The 17,575-nt window shown below is 35.5% G+C and overlaps 1 protein-coding gene across 16 annotated transcripts in view; it reads right to left on the bottom strand.

The window, feature by feature from the left end:
• Positions 1-17,575, bottom strand: part of PDPK1 (3-phosphoinositide dependent protein kinase 1) — a 32,506-nt gene that overhangs the window by 8,170 nt on the left and 6,761 nt on the right. For 9 of the 16 annotated variants that reach the window (XM_086854068.1, XM_086854069.1, XM_086854070.1 and 6 more), the window contains exons 2-10: positions 12,614-12,883; positions 9,079-9,121; positions 8,752-8,889; positions 7,430-7,574; positions 4,985-5,082; positions 4,151-4,226; positions 2,364-2,432; positions 1,753-1,849; positions 317-490 (exon numbers count right to left, since the gene is read on the bottom strand). In XM_086854068.1, coding sequence (XP_086710194.1) covers positions 317-490; positions 1,753-1,849; positions 2,364-2,432; positions 4,151-4,226; positions 4,985-5,082; positions 7,430-7,574; positions 8,752-8,889; positions 9,079-9,121; positions 12,614-12,826 — 1,053 coding nt within the window. In that variant the 5' untranslated portion in view covers positions 12,827-12,883. The remainder of the gene's footprint in view (positions 1-316; positions 491-1,752; positions 1,850-2,363; positions 2,433-4,150; positions 4,227-4,984; positions 5,083-7,429; positions 7,575-8,751; positions 8,890-9,078; positions 9,122-12,613; positions 12,884-17,575) is intronic. The other 7 variants (XM_086854076.1, XM_086854077.1, XM_086854074.1 and 4 more) reach the window with 1 other exon arrangement.

Below are 17,575 nucleotides of genomic sequence, written 5' to 3'. Positions count from 1 at the left end.
GGGCAAAACCCCACCCTGTTCCCTATAGATCAGCAGACATTTACACAAAAAAGTATGATTGATCAAAAGTAAGCCAGCCTTGTTTTTTCGAAATACTCACTTTATCAGAAAACAAATGCTGATTTAAGTAAAAATTTAACTAGCAATTTTTATTAGTTTCTTAGTATTAAAATAATCATTAAAATATAACTAATCAGTAGTTTCAGTGAAAATATTTATATTAACATTTATATTATTTATATTAATATTCTATAATTATGCTATAATGGAAGTCTCAGGCAGCATCAGAGCTGAATATAGCAGTAGACAAACATACATTTCCATAACAGTCTTCATCGTCCTCTGACATAGCAGGCAAATATGCTGTGAGTTTAGGGGGTGTCTGAAGATGTAGGTTCTCCCATACAATGGATTCGAAGAAGGGGTGAGCCTTAAGAGGTCCATATCCTCCCATTTCTTCACAACCCAATCGGTTGGTAGCATCTAGAACCTAAGCAAATTAAAATTAAGCTAAGCTGCATAAAATAATGACAAAGGGCAAGCATTAATTCACATTTGCAAAGCACCATGTGAAAACGTAAAACCAGTTTGTCCCTCTGTCCTAATCATACATATCTATAATATAAGGAGGTTGTTTATAACAAAAGATGTTATTTGTCAGTATGTCCTGTCAACAACATTTTGTATTAGATCAGCTCACAGATCTAAGAACAGGAGCACTTCTTTAGGTCCACACAATTTTTTGGCTTTGCTTCTTTGTAAAGACTGAAACAAATATACAGAGAAGGCCTGAAGAAGCACACCTCATTTTAGAACACCATCACATTCTAATGATGCAAGAAGCTGTGGAACTATAGTTGGTGTCAATTATCAACCTCTCGAGCACCTCAGAATGACACAGTTCTCAGGATACAACCAGCTTAATACAACCTGGACTTCACCATTCAGGAGACACTGGCTTGGCCATAGAACTGGTCTTGAATACAGGAACACACTCATAGGCATTTTAGGTTGTATTTATCATCATCCACAACGGTAAGTGTTTCCTCTTCATCCCCTGCTAATGTGATAGACTATTGAACTTAAAAAAGCTTCTAACACCTAAAATATTCTCTGCATATTCACTTGAGTGTCACAACTATAATCCCACTGATGGAACAAAACCACTTTTTCTTCCTTCTTGTCAAACCTTCACAGGCACAGTAATTCTTAGGCTGATACTACTGAGACACGTAAAGTGAGTGCTAGCAACTGGATTGATACTAGAATGAATATATCTGCCTGTAATGTACAGAATGCTGTTTCGAACTAAATGATCCATTATACAACTCAAAAACAAGGAACTAAGTATTTGAATCTTAACTTTTTTTGTAATACACAGTATCTAGAATTGTTTGCTTCCATTTCACAAAAAGACACTCTTTGACCTTACTTTAGAATTCAGATTTTTTTAAAAAAAAATCAAAAAAATGAAGTGTTCTTCAATAACAGATGTTGATCTTCAAGACCGTCCCTTACACAATCAGTAATGCTTACAGATGTTCTATTATAAGTTTTGCAAGAGTGCATAGAAACTTTCAGAAAAGAGAACTACGTAAGTTGAATGTTTCCAATGTCACCAAACCATTTAACGACAAATCAATTTCAGTGATACCTCTTGGTTCAAGAAATTAGGCATTTAGGTACTTGGTCAGTTATAAAATTGACCAAGACAAGCATAATGCATTCAAGAAGAAAAGCACAAATATTTACCAATAGCTTTTCCACAAGGTCTCTTGCCTTGGGAAAAAATTTTTCTGGGAAGTCGTACTCCAATTTTATTATCTTCTGGAATATAAGATATTCATTTCTGCAGAAGAGAAAAATATTAACTCTTGTTATTAGTTCTCCCAGGTTCTTCCACTGGAACCTGAATAACCCAGACTTATTAATAATAAATAAACAAGATAATAAATATTAAACAAGAAATCTACAAGTTACATTCCCATAAATCTTCCTAGGGTGAAGGGGTGCTATGATCCTATAATCACCAGATACTTGAGAAATAACAAGAAAAGCTCAAATGAATCAACAGAGTGTTGAGGATATGGCTTATAAACCTCTTCACATATAGTTACATAGTTACCATCATGGCACAAATTACATGTGAAATCCTAGGCTAGCTTTAGGAATCTCTCTCACAGGAACTCTAGTCATAGCTGTCTAAGCAACTTCATGACATCAAAAATGACAAATAAAAGCATGCATGACATTAATACCAGATCTGCATTATGAAAATACTTCAGAGCTGGTAGAAAGGTAACAATCCAATCAGAGACAATATATTTATTATCCACATGTAATAATGAGCTCAAATCTCTTACCCAGCTCTAAATGGAGGCAATCCAGCTACAAGTTGATATATTATGCAACCCAGAGCCCAGAGGTCAGAGCTTCAAAACAAAGGAAAAAACATAGCATCTTTTTACAAAAGAAATCTTTAAAACGCAATTTAAGAAGAAAAAGTCTTTACCTTCTGCTACTTAGAACATAGCATGAATGCAGTGGACAAACATGCTTTGTGTAATTTCCACACTATTTTCACTTCAGCCCTTGACAGAAGAGTAGGCTAGCAACAGAACTTTCTAGAAAAAACTGTAGAGTAACAGTCCCATAAAAACTGACTCCAAGCACAAGTGGAAGACAGCTGAATTCTCAGTCAAAATAATGGGTATGTAATGATTCTGAAAAGAGTACTGATTACCCACATGACGATTCAAAGATGCAGCCAACTTAATTCATTGTATGTCCCTTCAGAGTTAAAATACTTTCCTCTAAATATTTGATTTAAAAAAGAGAGGGAATATATTACAATGCAGTTGTTTTTTACCTTTTTCACTGAAAGCTTCTCTTAAGACACACACACAAAAAAAGACAAGCTATAATGGTATGTGAGGGAAAGCTACATTTTAGTGTGGTGGTTAAAGGAAAGTTTAGTGTGCTGGCCTGAAAGAACACTTTTAACTTATTTTACATCGAGGTAAGAGATCCATAGATTTGATTAAAGCTTCAAAATCCTCATGAAAGACTAAAATGCTAACAAGGACTTAAAACTATGCAAATTAAGAGTTTTCTGTACAGTACAGGTGAAGCATTATGCAACTTCTAAAAGGAGATGATATTATGATTAAGTCTTTCCATTAGCCAAAACAGACAAAAGCTCTTGACAAAAAGATGTGAAAAATCTGATGGTGGTGTCCTGAAAACTAAGCCTTCTGATCTTGTTTTCATAGTTTTAGTTACTTTCCCAGGAAAGTAACTGTAAACATGAGTTGTTTACACATTCCTTCTGAGAAACTTCTTTGATGGACATTTTGCATGACCAGTGTGATTGGGAAGGTGATAACTTAGTTATCCAATCCCTGATCATTGCTGAGAATCTATAAACACTGGGGTCAGAAAACAGAGTTACTTCTTTTTCCTGTCATATCACTGAGACATGTTCATGTCCTTCAGCGACATGATGGTATCTCTATCACTTCAAGAAATGCTAGCACAAATTACTACACCTGTTCACATAAAAGATCCTTTTTACCTGTGATTTGTCAATGCCTAGCTTATTCTTCCATTATTGCAGTAAAATAGGTATACACAGTCAGTAGATTACCATCAACTAGTAATTTTAATGCATTAAGAAATTTCTTAAACGCATAATTCATACAGAGAGAGAGAGAGATGAGCTTTAAAATGTTGCAAATCCTAAGTACAGTTTAGAAAAGATCTAAAGTTGATCTAAATACAAGTCAAAGAAAACTGTAGCCTTCTCCTTAACTGAACAGCATGTGACATTCCATTGTTACTACTGCAGGAAATACCATATTTGAGCAATCTTATATAAAATGTAATTAAAATAATTACTTGGATAACAGAAAAAAGTTTTTCTGATATATTTATGGGCAAGAAATCCAGCTTCACCTTACACATACCTCCTTTTCCAACAACACCTAATCCTGTTAGTAGAACTCAAAAACATAGATGAATTTCAAACTCTCTTTAAATACTCGAGCGTCTTGTTTCATTAAAATATTAAGCCTGCTTGCTTGATTTATCCATTCCTCTCCATTTGACAGGTTCCTGACTGAGTCAGTAAAGTTCTGATTATAGTCCTCACCTTTTACAGGCAGATTTCTCTGTCAGCAGTTCTGGAGAAACATACTGTGCTGTCCCTACAAATGAGTTTGCCCGTGCTATTAAGGAAATAGAAAGAAATAAGCAAACACTTATGTATAAGCCAATATTCCCCTTCCTCCCCTGTCCCCACCCAGGTTAAAAAAAAAGCAACCCAAAAGGCAATCCACTGCAAGTTACATAATGCTGCAAAGAACGCATGAGAATTTAACTTCTCTGCCTATCCACAAAACTTGCTTGGAAGAAACTAATCAATCTCAGTGATATCTATTTGATTCAAGAAGCTAGGCAATTAGGTACGTACTTAGTTATAAAATCTACCTACATAAGCTTGCTACAGTCAAGAAAGAAAGTCAATTGAATTAAGTTCAGCCTAGTACTTTTTTCAGGCATTGTTTCCAGCATCTATTTACAGGCTATTAGTAACAACTGAAGACACATTAGTTCTACAACCTTCACATTTGAGCAGTTCTGACAGCCACTGGAGTTAAACATGTAAGCGGAGTTAAAACTTACTGTATTAGGTGAGCCATGGTACCAATTTCTTTGTATTCTTGCCTTGCAAATGAAAACTAAGTAATGTGAAGTAGTTTAGCTTCCCAGTATATTTGGTAATCTAGCTGGTATTCCACTACACCAAATACTACCTCCTCTGACATAATCTAAGTAGTGACAATCAAAACTATTTCGAGACCCTTTAGTGATTTAGGTGAGGTAATGATATTTGAAGGTTACAATCTGGTGAATACAACATATGCACATTTTCAAAGGATTACTTGCTATAATTATTTGTGTCACATAATGAATAATGGCAAACCTTGTCTGCTATCTGCAGATAATACTTTTGCTGTTCCAAAGTCTGTTATTTGAATGTGCATATCTTCATTTAATAAGATGTTTTCTGGCTTAAGGTCCCTGCAAAAGACAAATTTTTATATTCAAACAACATACAAATAAAGTTGAAAAACTGTCTAGTGACTTGGATACATAATGCTACAATAAATGATGCAGACATTCTATCAGCAGTGTTACAACAACTTCTCTAACTTGTAGCTGTCAACCTGCAGACTAACAGATTTTGGTAAATCCATTAATTAACATTTTTTTTTAAAACATCAAGCTCAAAACTAGGCTAATGTGCATGTCACATGTTCAAAAATTTTAAAAAGCAAAACTGACACAAAAACCAAAACAAATCCTAACAAAGTCCCCATCTCACAAAAACACACACAAAACCCCAAACCCCTTCACTCCAAAGCCTTAATTTAAATAACATCTGACAGATTGATATGGCATTAAGATTTTCTACATCTGTTTCCTCAGTGGAAAACTCCAGTTAGTTAAACACTGACAAACCCAGCCCCAGCTAAATGTCCTGTCCAGGTAAGAACCGTGTATCACCTCCATGCATAATCTACATTTTAAATGCATGCCTACCATTTGCATAGATACTGCCTCTGATTCTGAATAAAACCAGGCTTCATAGTATCAAAAACACAACAGTACAGAGCAGTACAGAGTTAGATGTCAATAGGTGCATTAGAAACAACTTAAGAGCATTCAGTTACACTGATATGATATGCCTTTGCATCAAGTTTCCTTAGCTGACCCAAAAAAACCCCTACATACTTCCTTTCTAAGCAGAAGCTCTGAATGCTTTCCTAAAGAAATCTAGGAACATGGGAGTTGTTTTGTTTGACTGGTAAGAACAAAACAGTAAAAACTGAAAACTATCTCTGTCAATCACTGTGCAGCATTATTTTCTTCAGATTAAAGCCCGCTACTATGGAAAAGTATGAGTTGTACAGTTCAAAGTCTGGAAATGAGCACAGAGAGCAACAAGCCATAAAAATCCTGTTGATTTTCTTTTGCCTGTCCTACGAGAGAAGTAGAAAGTACAGAAATGGAAGGGACCCTTCTAACAGTTCTGTGTAGGGCTTTATTAAGGTATGTATGTAAGTAGATATATTGTGCTCCATCCACACTTATATATACTGTTTATATAATATATTGTATACCTACATTAATACTGGATTATGGATCTATGGATATATATCTAGATACAGAGAGATATCGGTAATAAATTTTCCAGGGTAGCTTGACATCTTAAAGTGATTCTATCCCATGTCCTATTTCTTCAGGCAGCAAAACATCCCAAGAGTTTTCAGGCATTGCTAGAGCTGTATCCTCCTAAACTTCATACTAAGTTCTGTAACTGCACAATTTCTCCGTTTTCTTTTGAGCTCCTCGTTACGTCCCGCATATAGAAACAAATATAAAGCAGCTCTTCTCCAATATAAGGTTTACAATACAGGCTTAGTAACACTAACAGTCATTCTGCATTCATTTTATAAGCATTCTCTCAGCCTAAACACATGAACTGTAAAATCAATGTGAAACTGGGAGCTCTTGAACTTACCCCCCCTGCCACCCCCATAGAAAATCTTATGCTTTCAGCATTCTCCATATCCACCCCCCGCTTAGATTCTAATTCAAATTATTTCACAGAATCTTGTATTTAAAAGGAAAAACTGTTTTTGTAATAACTGAAAGAAATAATGCTATCAGAATTGTAATCAGTCAGCTTTTTGCCAAACAGCATCTAGTGTCCCATAACAACTGCTTGGTAACCTAGACACAATAGATTTCTTCCCCAAAAAGAAGTTCTGCAGTTCAAATGTCTAGTACTTAATGCTTTATTTAATAAACATGAATGACAAAACATGATTATCCAAACAATATATTACATCAAGAACAACTTTGAAAGTACCACTCAAAACTTTACTGATTTCACCACTTACCGATTATTGTGCAGCTTTGTGGAAATTTTTCACTCAATAAAAACTGATACAGATTAATTCTATTTGATTATATAGTAAACATTAAGCCAAACACAAAAAGAATTCTAGTTACTTTTGCTACAGGACAGCACAGGAAAAAAAGTAAACAAAAAAGTCAGTTTCTGGTTTTCAGGCCAACCGATGAAGCTTTAAACACAAGCTTTTGGTAATGTTAACTCCAGGCCAGGTTTTCTTATTTTTTCCTGCTCCAACAGTTGGTACAACAGTGATTGGCTGTCCTCCTCAGGTTTGCTATGTTTAGCTACTGATGTTAACTGTGCTAGAGGTGATCAAATGCAATTTGTGCTCTCTTTAGATTTCCACAAAATCCACCTTTGCTTTTAACTTCACAAAGAAAATTTCTAGAAAAAAAAACCACTTCTTACATGATCAACTGCATGTCTGTCTCAACTTTGTATTACCTGTGAATTATTCCTTTGCCATGCAAATACTCCAGGGCTGATACAATTTCAGCAGTATAAAACCTTGTACAGGTCTCATCAAATGAGCCAATTTTGCGTATATACTTTAGCAGCTCCCCGTTTTTGGCATAGCTAAGTCCAAAATCTGAATGTAACTTAGTTAAGGTTTATCTCTAAGCCACTCTAAAACAAAAATCTCCACATCTTATTCCAAAGAGATGAATACTACTAAAAATACATGAACAACAGGGAAGAAGTTGGTTAATTTGAGACTTAAGCAGCAACGCCAAATAATTTCTTAAATATATTAACAACCCAGGACATGGGTCCAAATTTCTTAGCATAGCAAAAGCTACATAAAGGGTTACCTTTGTAGTTTTTCCAGAGTGACCTAAATAATTAATTTAAATGACATACATAATTGCCCTCAAAGCAAGTTATTTACAGTAATAACTGATAGAAGTAAAAAATTGTCCTATCACCTGGAAAGTACCAGAGCAAGTGTTTACACTACAAAAAGAAGCCCTGTGAGCTCATACTTTATGATATATATGGCTTGCCAGCACTATTAGCAGCCTATGGGGAAACCAGAAAACTACTTACTGACCCCAGAAATAGACTGATCTAAACCTTTACGCTTGGCACAGCCAATTCCAAGCAGAAGGTTTAAGAGGAAGTTCACATAATTAATATTTTCTTCACAAGGTCAAAAAAAAAAAAAAAAAAGATAAAAGCCAACTGCCAAGCAATGAGCTTCCAGGATGAAACTGCACTTTGCAATTACTGCTAGAGAGAGCTGGGGAAGCAGTAGCCTAAACAGAGGATCCAGATTATTCTCTAAGTACCTTCATCTTCACAAAAAAAAAAAAAAAGTAATAAAGTAATAATAGCTCTAATTATAGAAATTAAAATAGTAGGAAACAAAGCTGGCTATCCTATTTTAAATGCAGAAATTACTGTGTTTTACTACAGATAGATACATACACACACACATATATATATCATGAATAAAACACTTCTAAAACTCTTCCCATACATCCTCCCGATTTAGAATTTTTAAATTATTTCAAACTTGGATTGTTACAAGCCACCCTTCAATAGACACTTTGTTTAATTGCTCCCTCATCCCATAAGACATCCTCTTTTCTTTGAGAGGGCCCACTGATTTGATCTGCTTAATTTCTGTTAAAAGCGTGACTACAAAAATTGCATCACATACATTAGGATAGTCTAAACACCTCAAGTTATTTCCATAATTTCTGTTAGGAAAGGAACTTGTTACTCTTAAAGTGTTACAATGAGTTTTAATACGCAAAGGATACATAGCTTTTCATCATCCTGAAAGGTGAAGTAGAGTTTCACAAAAAAAGGGTGATCCAGACGAGACATTACATCTCTCTCTCGTGTCACATATGGTACTTTGTTTTCTTTTATGATATGACGTTTTTCTAGAATTTTAACTTAATGAAAAAAGAGAGAGTAAAAATGCAAGAGGTACAAGTAAATGAAGCCCATCTTGTTTTGGAGTTTTTTGGTTACATATAATTAACATGAAACCACTAATTACGTTACTTCAACAGGTGTTTTGTAACTGGACTACATTGATACCATATTTTCAAAAAGTTCACGTTAAAGGAGTCAATACTTACTGGCATATTCTCTAGAACTTGCCAATTCTCGAGCCAAGACAACCTGTTGCCAGAGGAAAGAAAACATATTGAAACTGTCCACTAAACACATACACTAATATTGATCTTCCAGTAGGTATTTGAACACAGCAAAATATTTAAGCATGTGTTCATATTATGCTGGCTTCAGCAAGACTTCTGAAGAACTCCGTTCAGTAGACCAATGTTTGTTTTGCCAAAAGACACGTGTAAGAGTGTAACACTGAATTATTTTTTTCCAGAAGAATTCTGAAGACTGTAATGTAAGTCAAAGTAAACTGCTAAATTTTCCTAACAAGGGGAACAAAAAGCAAGAAGTACACTGAGGAATATTGTCACAGTATTTCCCTTAATGCAGATGGCAAAGACTGAAAGATAAACTTTATCTGAGTGAGCAAAAGTAAGAAGTGAGACAGAACTTTCAACTATTTACAATTTGTTAAGAAAAAGATTTAAATAAAAGGAACAAAATATTTCCAACTAGTAGAAGCAAGGGATGAAATTTCAAGCAAGCAGGTTTAGATTTTTAAAGAGAAAAGCTTTTGGAAGAATACAAGGCTCATTTTCAAGAGAGAACTTTATAAAAGGCAATTTTAGAGACAGTCTGAAAAGTTCTCTTGCATGAGGAAGAATCAATAACCTTGTAACAACAGATGAGCAGTTTTCTATTTTTCTCATTTTAAGTTTATACCATTTCAACAGCTTGCTAAAATCTTAACTTTATACTATTTCTTTTAATCACTGCACCAGGCTTGCTTCTAATCCCTTGCAAAATCAGTTATAACAAGAGTACTCCAAAATATTACTATACACAGCTGATGCTAAATATTAGGTATTTAGGAAATCTAAATAAGGCCTTTTTTCAGATGAAAGAAATGCATGCAATTACACTCTTTAGTACTAGAAAATTGACCTCAATTCAGTAGTAATAGGCATCCTTAATTTTCTTTAAAATTGCATCTCCTAAAAACACATTGAAGTTTACAGTATTTGAAAATGAAATTAAAATTTCTATTAAAAATGTTAAAAACCAGTCTGTTAACATCTGCATCTCTACATAAAGGATTTTTGAGTTCCTTCTGTTTACACACATAACACTACATTGTGTTGATTTGCAGTTGAATGACAATGTTATTAACTTTTCTAGTATTTGTAGCTAGGTTTCATCAACCATATCTACCACGAAATCTTCTGAAAGGAGGCCAGTTTAAAAGGTAGCTATTAAATAAGACCCCACATACACAGAGACCATACTCAGATGGCAGAAGGGATCAGCTGACACAGATGAAAATATATCTTAGCAAATTAAGCTTAAGGCTGACTCTCTTCCAGTCCAATTTCTTACCATTGTATTTCACAGGTATTACCCACAGTAGACATGCACAGGAGAAAAAAAAAAAAACCATACCAAAAAAACAAACCAAAAAAACCCACTCAGAGGCACATGTTAATATTAATACAACGTCTCTTATGAGGAACCTGAATCTTATCTACCCTATGGGAAGAAGTAATATCACTAAGGAATGCAAGTTCTATAGAAAGAAATTAGACATTAGCTGGATAGCTTAAAAAAAAAAAAAAGCTGTAAAACTAACAGAAAAACAAAAGCATTCACAGAACATGTAAATGTGTAGGCTGTAAATTCAGACAATAGCAATGCAAGAAAAGTAGTTAAACATCCCAAATTGAAGGGAGGGGAGATAGGTAGAGAACCCCTAGAGGCTACAAAGCAGAAATAACTGCCAACATACCTGGATACATCATGACTAAGCCCCACTTTAAACTTGAACAAATACTTCAAGGCTGCCAGATTAAATCTGCATTTAAAAACTGGTTTTGGTCAGACAATCATACTTCCTTAGAGCTCCTGTTTTTGAGAAAGGCCTCATTTATAGGTGGTGACAAAACAAAGGTGGAATATATATGTACCCACCATATAGAAAGAGGTGAGCTACACAACATGCCTCCTCAATCATAAGAATTACAATTTTTCCACCACATAACAGATATCATTCTGAAAGAAGCTTGAAGCTGTCTACAAAGCAAATAGATGTTCATTAATGTAAAAGAGCAGAACAAAAGTAGAAGGGCCTGCATTTGTGTGCTTGTTTATATCAAGCATGGGCCCAAGAAGTTGCAGCTGCAGAAGAAGATCCCACGAAATTGGAGAGTGCTCTGAAGAAAAACCGTGAAGCCGCATCATGTCTGTCTCTGTTGAATTTAAAATGCAGCCCTGGAACCAGGTAAGAGTTTGCGGTAGCTTAACAGAAGTCAAAGAAAATGGAACATATTAATTACGACCTTGAACAAAATATTTTTTTAATCTGAAGCTGTCATTGGATACAGGTAATATGAAGAACCCTGCTGCTTACGATAAACACTTTTCAGTTAACATATTGGTGAGGATCTTACAGAGTACAGTCAGATCTCTGAGTCTACAATCATGTTTAATATGAACAAATAATAAGCTTTTTAACAAGATGTTTTGAGAACAACATAAAGATACATGCCTCACAGATCGAATGCTCTGAAGTTGATACTTCAGAGGGCTGTGCTGCAGTCCAGGGAGACAGGTAGCAGAGTGCTGGACAAAAGTTTATTCAGAGTCTGAGCTAAGCCCTATGTATTTCTCTACTAAATAGAACATGGCATTAACTTTCAGAGACCAAAAGAAGAATGAAAAGTGTATTACTGAAGCAAACCGTCCTAGTATACCCAAACTATAATGACTCTCTTGGAGATTCTTTAGGGAAACCTGCAAGTTATACAAATTACTCTTGGTGGATACTAGAGGCCTGCATCCTAAACACGGCAGTAAGCTGTACTGTAAGAACTAGAAAACCCCAACATTCAGTGACCTACAACCAAATCAATATGAAAAAGATACGGAAATATTATTGTCTTACAGCTGGGAAACTACTGAACCATAAAATGAAAGTATTAATTGCTTCATGGATTCATTAGGGTAATACTTAAGTAATTTATTTTTGTGCAGTGCCATGGATGTGAGAAACAAACCATTTAAGGCTACTGAACACAAACATACTGGCTGTGATTCACTAAGTCCTCAAGGACCAGAGGCTGAGAAAGAATATTGGAGAAGTATCAGTGTTCTTTCTTTCAAAAGCATCTGGCAGTACCTCCTGCCATAGACAGGACATCACATAGTTTTTACCACAAGCTGCTAGACCAGTTCCAATCCTTTATATCAAACTTTTTACATAACCTATTATAGCTATCACATTTAGATCACATTAGAAAGCAATGTTGACTGAATATCCAAGCATCAAGTCATTGGATACAACAGGACTTTTGATCAATTTAAAAGGAGCTTAAAAAAAACAACTCACCACCCATATTTAGGGTGGCACTTAATTTTAATAGTTAAGCTCAAATCCACTATGCCCTATTAATTTACTCTTCAAGCTGTTCTCTCCACATTTCAATCTCAATCTTACACAACAAATTTTCAAGTTTATCTAAGATATCTGTCAATTCTTATAAAAAGTGAAGTTACCGTTGAAAAAGATCCTTCACCCAGAATTTTCCCAAATTTGAAGTCATCAGGTCGTTTCTTTCGAGGCTGTGGAGGCTGCTGTCCTGTATGTTGCTGCAAGGAGTTTGAATTAGATCTTGATTCAGGTGCCGTTCCCTCCATGTTAGATCCCTGTCTGCTGCCACAAGTGGAAATGACAGATGGAGTGCTGGAATCTGCTTGGTTCCTCACCATTGAAGGGGATGAACAGGAGCATAACACCACGCTTGACTGGATTGGAACAGCATCATACTGAAAAGAGAAATTTAACTATTATTCCCACACCTGACATAATTTCCATGCACAATTTCACTTTATTTCCATACAAGTATCATTAAAAATCTTCTTTGAAAGGGTTATCATTAAAAATCTCTTTAGGAGGGAATATAAGAATTTATTTTGGAAACGGCAGCTTCAGTATGATAAATAACTCTATTTAGGTCATGCTGTCATATAGCCATAGGTCAGAGGTCTGAACACTTTATTCAAGAATGCTTTTTTTTAAGCTCAAAAAATAATGCTCCTAACACCAAGTCATCAAATTTCCTAGTATCTTCTATGAGTAACATCACCTTAAATTTCTAGTCATACAATGGACACCTGTATTTACCAGTAACATTAGTTCAGAAATCTAAGTTGCAATGAACTCCAAATGAACACACGAAAACTTTAATGGAGACAAAGGACACATTCTTAATTTTTTACTTGGAATTTCACTTTCTCTGGTAGTATTTCTCTTTAGTACACATTGGGAAAGGACAAGAAGAAAAGAGATAACATGAAAAAGGCAGATCAGCAGAAGGATTTAATAATCAGCCACATCTAAAACTTCTTTTGAAGAATGCTCGGTTCATGATCTTTTAAAACCAGGGAGTGCACTACTTAGATTTTCCATATGGCCACATAAAGACAACTCAACTGAAAAACAAAAAGAACAGATATAGCCCAGAAAACAGCAAATACAAGAAGACACACTCCTAAAACTGATTAATGTAATATACAAAGCAAATTGTCATTTGTTACCCGTTTATCAATTTCCCCTAAGTAAGAGCAAGGAACCTTGTCAGTCAGAGACTGCTTCTGATGTTTTACCTGAAACTGGCCAGAAAATACAAATAAACAGGAGAGCTCTGCTAAACTACGGCTAACAAAAAAAAAAAACCCCAAAACCCAAACCAAACCAAACCAACAACAAAACCAACAACCAAAAAACTCAAAAAATCCCCAAGGAATAGGAAACAGAGGAAGTATTTAAGAAAGTTAACACCACAGCTGAACATTTTCTTAAAATCTCAGTATTCTAACATACATGCAGCAGAATGAAACTATGACTTAATGAAAATCACCTAATCTCAAACCAGACATATTGTACAACCATGTCAGAGAGTCTGTAACATACATCATGCTACCAAATCAAAAATTATTTCTCACAAAAATGATTTTTTTACCTCATGAATTACAATTTGAAACAGTTTTCTGCATTTTTATCAGAAACCACCTTAGAAGGGAATTGGACTGGCACTCACTCTTGCACATGGTCTTGAGGAACCTAGCTCCCAAATAAGCAACTCCTCACTTGGTTGTGCTCTGTGCAATAGAGAAAAGCTGACCTTATTTACTGCTAAAATTTATACTATTATGCATAGACACATTAAAATCCATGTGCTCTAGGTCACAGTTCCTTTTATGCCATATATATATATATATACACATTAGCTGACACCTTCTGCAGACTAACTATTGTCCACAGCATTTTCATATCCCAGATGAATCACCTCTCCTTCAGACAACTACTCAAACAGCACGGTGTCTGAAGATACACACTAGCTAGAATTAAAAACAGATTATACCTTTCCTGCAGCAAGACTGACAGAAGCACGAGTGCTCAGCAACTGAAGTGATGCCAGTATAAAATCCATCCCATTAAATGAAATACAGTAAATAAAACACACATACACACAGACTAAATATTTGGATCTAAATGATGAACTGGCTCCAGTCACAAATGAGCAAAGGAGGCTTTACAGGTAGATAAAGCAGTAGCACTGTGAGGTGGGGGGGGTGAGATTCTGCAGCTAGCAAGATCACCTTGAGAAAGCAAATAAGCAAGAAAAAAAACCACCACATGATGAAAAAAACATCAGCGAGCACTGTGAGAAAGGAGGGGAAAAGGTGCTGGGATGCACTGTGTTTCATTACACAGAAGCTGAAACTAAGTCACAGTGACTATCAAGTACAGAAAAATCCTCAGGGAAGAGACAGGAGTAAAGAACTTTGTAGGAAGAGAAGATTATTTTTGGCCAGGGTGTAACACCAATTAGTCCCCTGACTTTCTCAAAGGAAAGTCAATGTTAGCAACAAGGAGGACAGAGGAACATGCAATAGATTTAAAAGGATCAGTTACCTAAGAAATTACAGAACTATGCAACTAGGTCTGCTATGCTGCACCTCAATGTTTATAGAAAAAGGTAATTCCTACACTCGCCCTTCCACACTCCATACATTCTCCCTTAGTATTTTGTCCTGTATTATTTACCTTCTCAGTTTTATTTTGAAAGGGTCCAAAAACCATGTCTGCAGAAACCATATATGTCTACATACCAGTTTTCAAATATGCCAGAGATAAATACAGGCTACCTTATCAGATCTAACCCTGTACCATCACTCTTTTGTAAAAATCAGACTTAAGATCCTTCTTCTGCCAGATGCAGACATTTTTTTAGTGAGATAGTAAAAGAAATTTAAAATGTTCTAAACTACATCTGCAATTCTCAGAAGTTTGAGGATGCTCTCCATCTAGCAATTATCAACATTCCTCAGCTGGCAAGCCAGTGAAACCACAGATCCTCACATAGCAACAACAGACTTACCTATTGCATGTCATGTATCACCATGGACCATTCTGATAACCACTGATCTAGTAATTCTATCTCTTTAAAAATTAATCTCTAACATTACTTTCCCAAAACCTTAAGGACTCTCCTTTTCATTTACTTTCATATAGAAGTAGTTTCATTCTTAGTGCAACATACCTGAGTTTGAAAACCTTTCAAGGAGGAAAAAAACAAATCTGCTGAATGTTTGTGGCATTATAGATCAACAGTCATTTCAAAATCTTCTTCAAGTAGTTTTCACTAAATAACTAGAAACAGTATTCCTTCTATTTATACATGAACTAAGCACTAACACTGTTCTTTTCCCCACTTGCCTGCAAATAGTAGAAATGAACTTTAAGTAAACTGGAATCAGTGCAAAAAGCCCACTATACAGCACCACGTTTTTCCCTTCCTCCCCACCACCTAAAAGGACTCATACCTTCTCCCTTTGCAATTCAGCATTTTGACAAATGCACTCACTACAATTGTTAATATATTTATATGCATCAAACGCATACCACACTTCTCTAAAGCAACTACAACCACAGCAACTGCATCTCCACTGGCTTTTTCCCCACCACAAAATCTGCAACACTACTTTGCTGTGACCTATCTATCAACACTGAGAACAGCAAAAAATACTTCTAGAGACTGAGTTTCTAAAACTTCCAGTATCCTTTACTTCTGTACTAACTGACAGGATGCTGAGCACTGAATATGACTGAGAATATCTTTGCTATTTCTCAATTTCTATTAGCAAGATCTATTACAAAGAAGATCAGTATGAACAGGGTCCTGACCTCTCAGCTGTCTGTTAACATTGAGTCTGACTGCTGACTATTACAGAATCTCAAGCTGCATTAAGACATAGGGCAGACATGATGAAAAAACCTCTTCCATCTAACTACTTAGAAGGCTAATTTATTTTGGAAGTAGACCTTGGTAACAGACAGTATTTTTTATACAAAGCAACATGACCTTTAAACCTTAATTGGTACTTTTTTTTTTATTATAAATAATGCTAATGATACTATAAGCTAGAAGATTGGCACAACCCAAGATTCTGCTAATGGCAGTTTAAGTTTAGGACAGGCTTGGCCTGAGCTGTTTTGTAAACTGTTTTGACCTTGCCACGTAAGCCACAAGTTCTGAAACTGAAATTTGTTTTGTATTGCTTATGATTGAAACATTGACAGCCTGGTGTTTTGACGTGAAAAAATTAAAAGCTAAGCAGATATATTTAATATATTCTTTTCATAGTACACTGGTGCTTCAGAGGGTTGTTTCCTACTTCTTTCCCTAAATGCCCAACTACCACAAAGACGCACCAACTGCATGTGACACAGACCTCGTATCTGAAAGAGAGAATCAGAAGGGATAAAGGGATAACCAACAGATATTACACACTGCTTTTCCACTGACCTCCTACCCCCTCACACCCCACTAAAGTCCCATTAAAATGTTAACTTTCTCTATGTTCTCCAATATCTAGCTGTGACAACCTCCAGCTCAAAGGTTACTGTGTAACTACACCCTGGGAGTTCCAGCATATTCCAAAAGAAAGAAGCAAATGATCAGGTCAGATACTTAGATCGACCCAAATACACGTCCTCAAACTATGCCTCATAGTACCTGAATGAGAATGCAGGCAAAAGCATTCAAGAAATGGAAACTTCAAGAAACTGAAGATACAAACCCACTGATTCAGAGAAACAAAATCCAACTAAATGCCTCATTTTTCAGTGCAGAGTACAGTACAGTTTGTACCAATAAATACCAATACCATACATGAGCCGTTTGCAGGAAGTGTAATGGTTATTGTGTGATCCCTAGCAATATTTAACAGCAGTTTTCCTTTCATAAATTCTGTCTGCTACTGCACCAGAGTGAAGCACCCTAATTGAAGACAATACAGAGCAATAATAGATGGTGTGCTTTCATAAACTGCAGTAAGCATAAATTCTCAGACCTTATATGCTCATGTCTAATAATGCTCTCGATGTCTAAAAATGGATTGTCAGACTTTCTGCTAAGTGGCCAACAGCATCTTTTTTCTATTAAACAATTG

This window comes from Cyanistes caeruleus, chromosome 17 (genome assembly GCF_971803275.1).
Source record: "Cyanistes caeruleus chromosome 17, bCyaCae1.hap1.1, whole genome shotgun sequence".
Taxonomy (NCBI): Eukaryota; Metazoa; Chordata; class Aves; order Passeriformes; family Paridae; genus Cyanistes; species Cyanistes caeruleus.
This window is presented reverse-complemented; position numbering and strand designations above follow the sequence as displayed.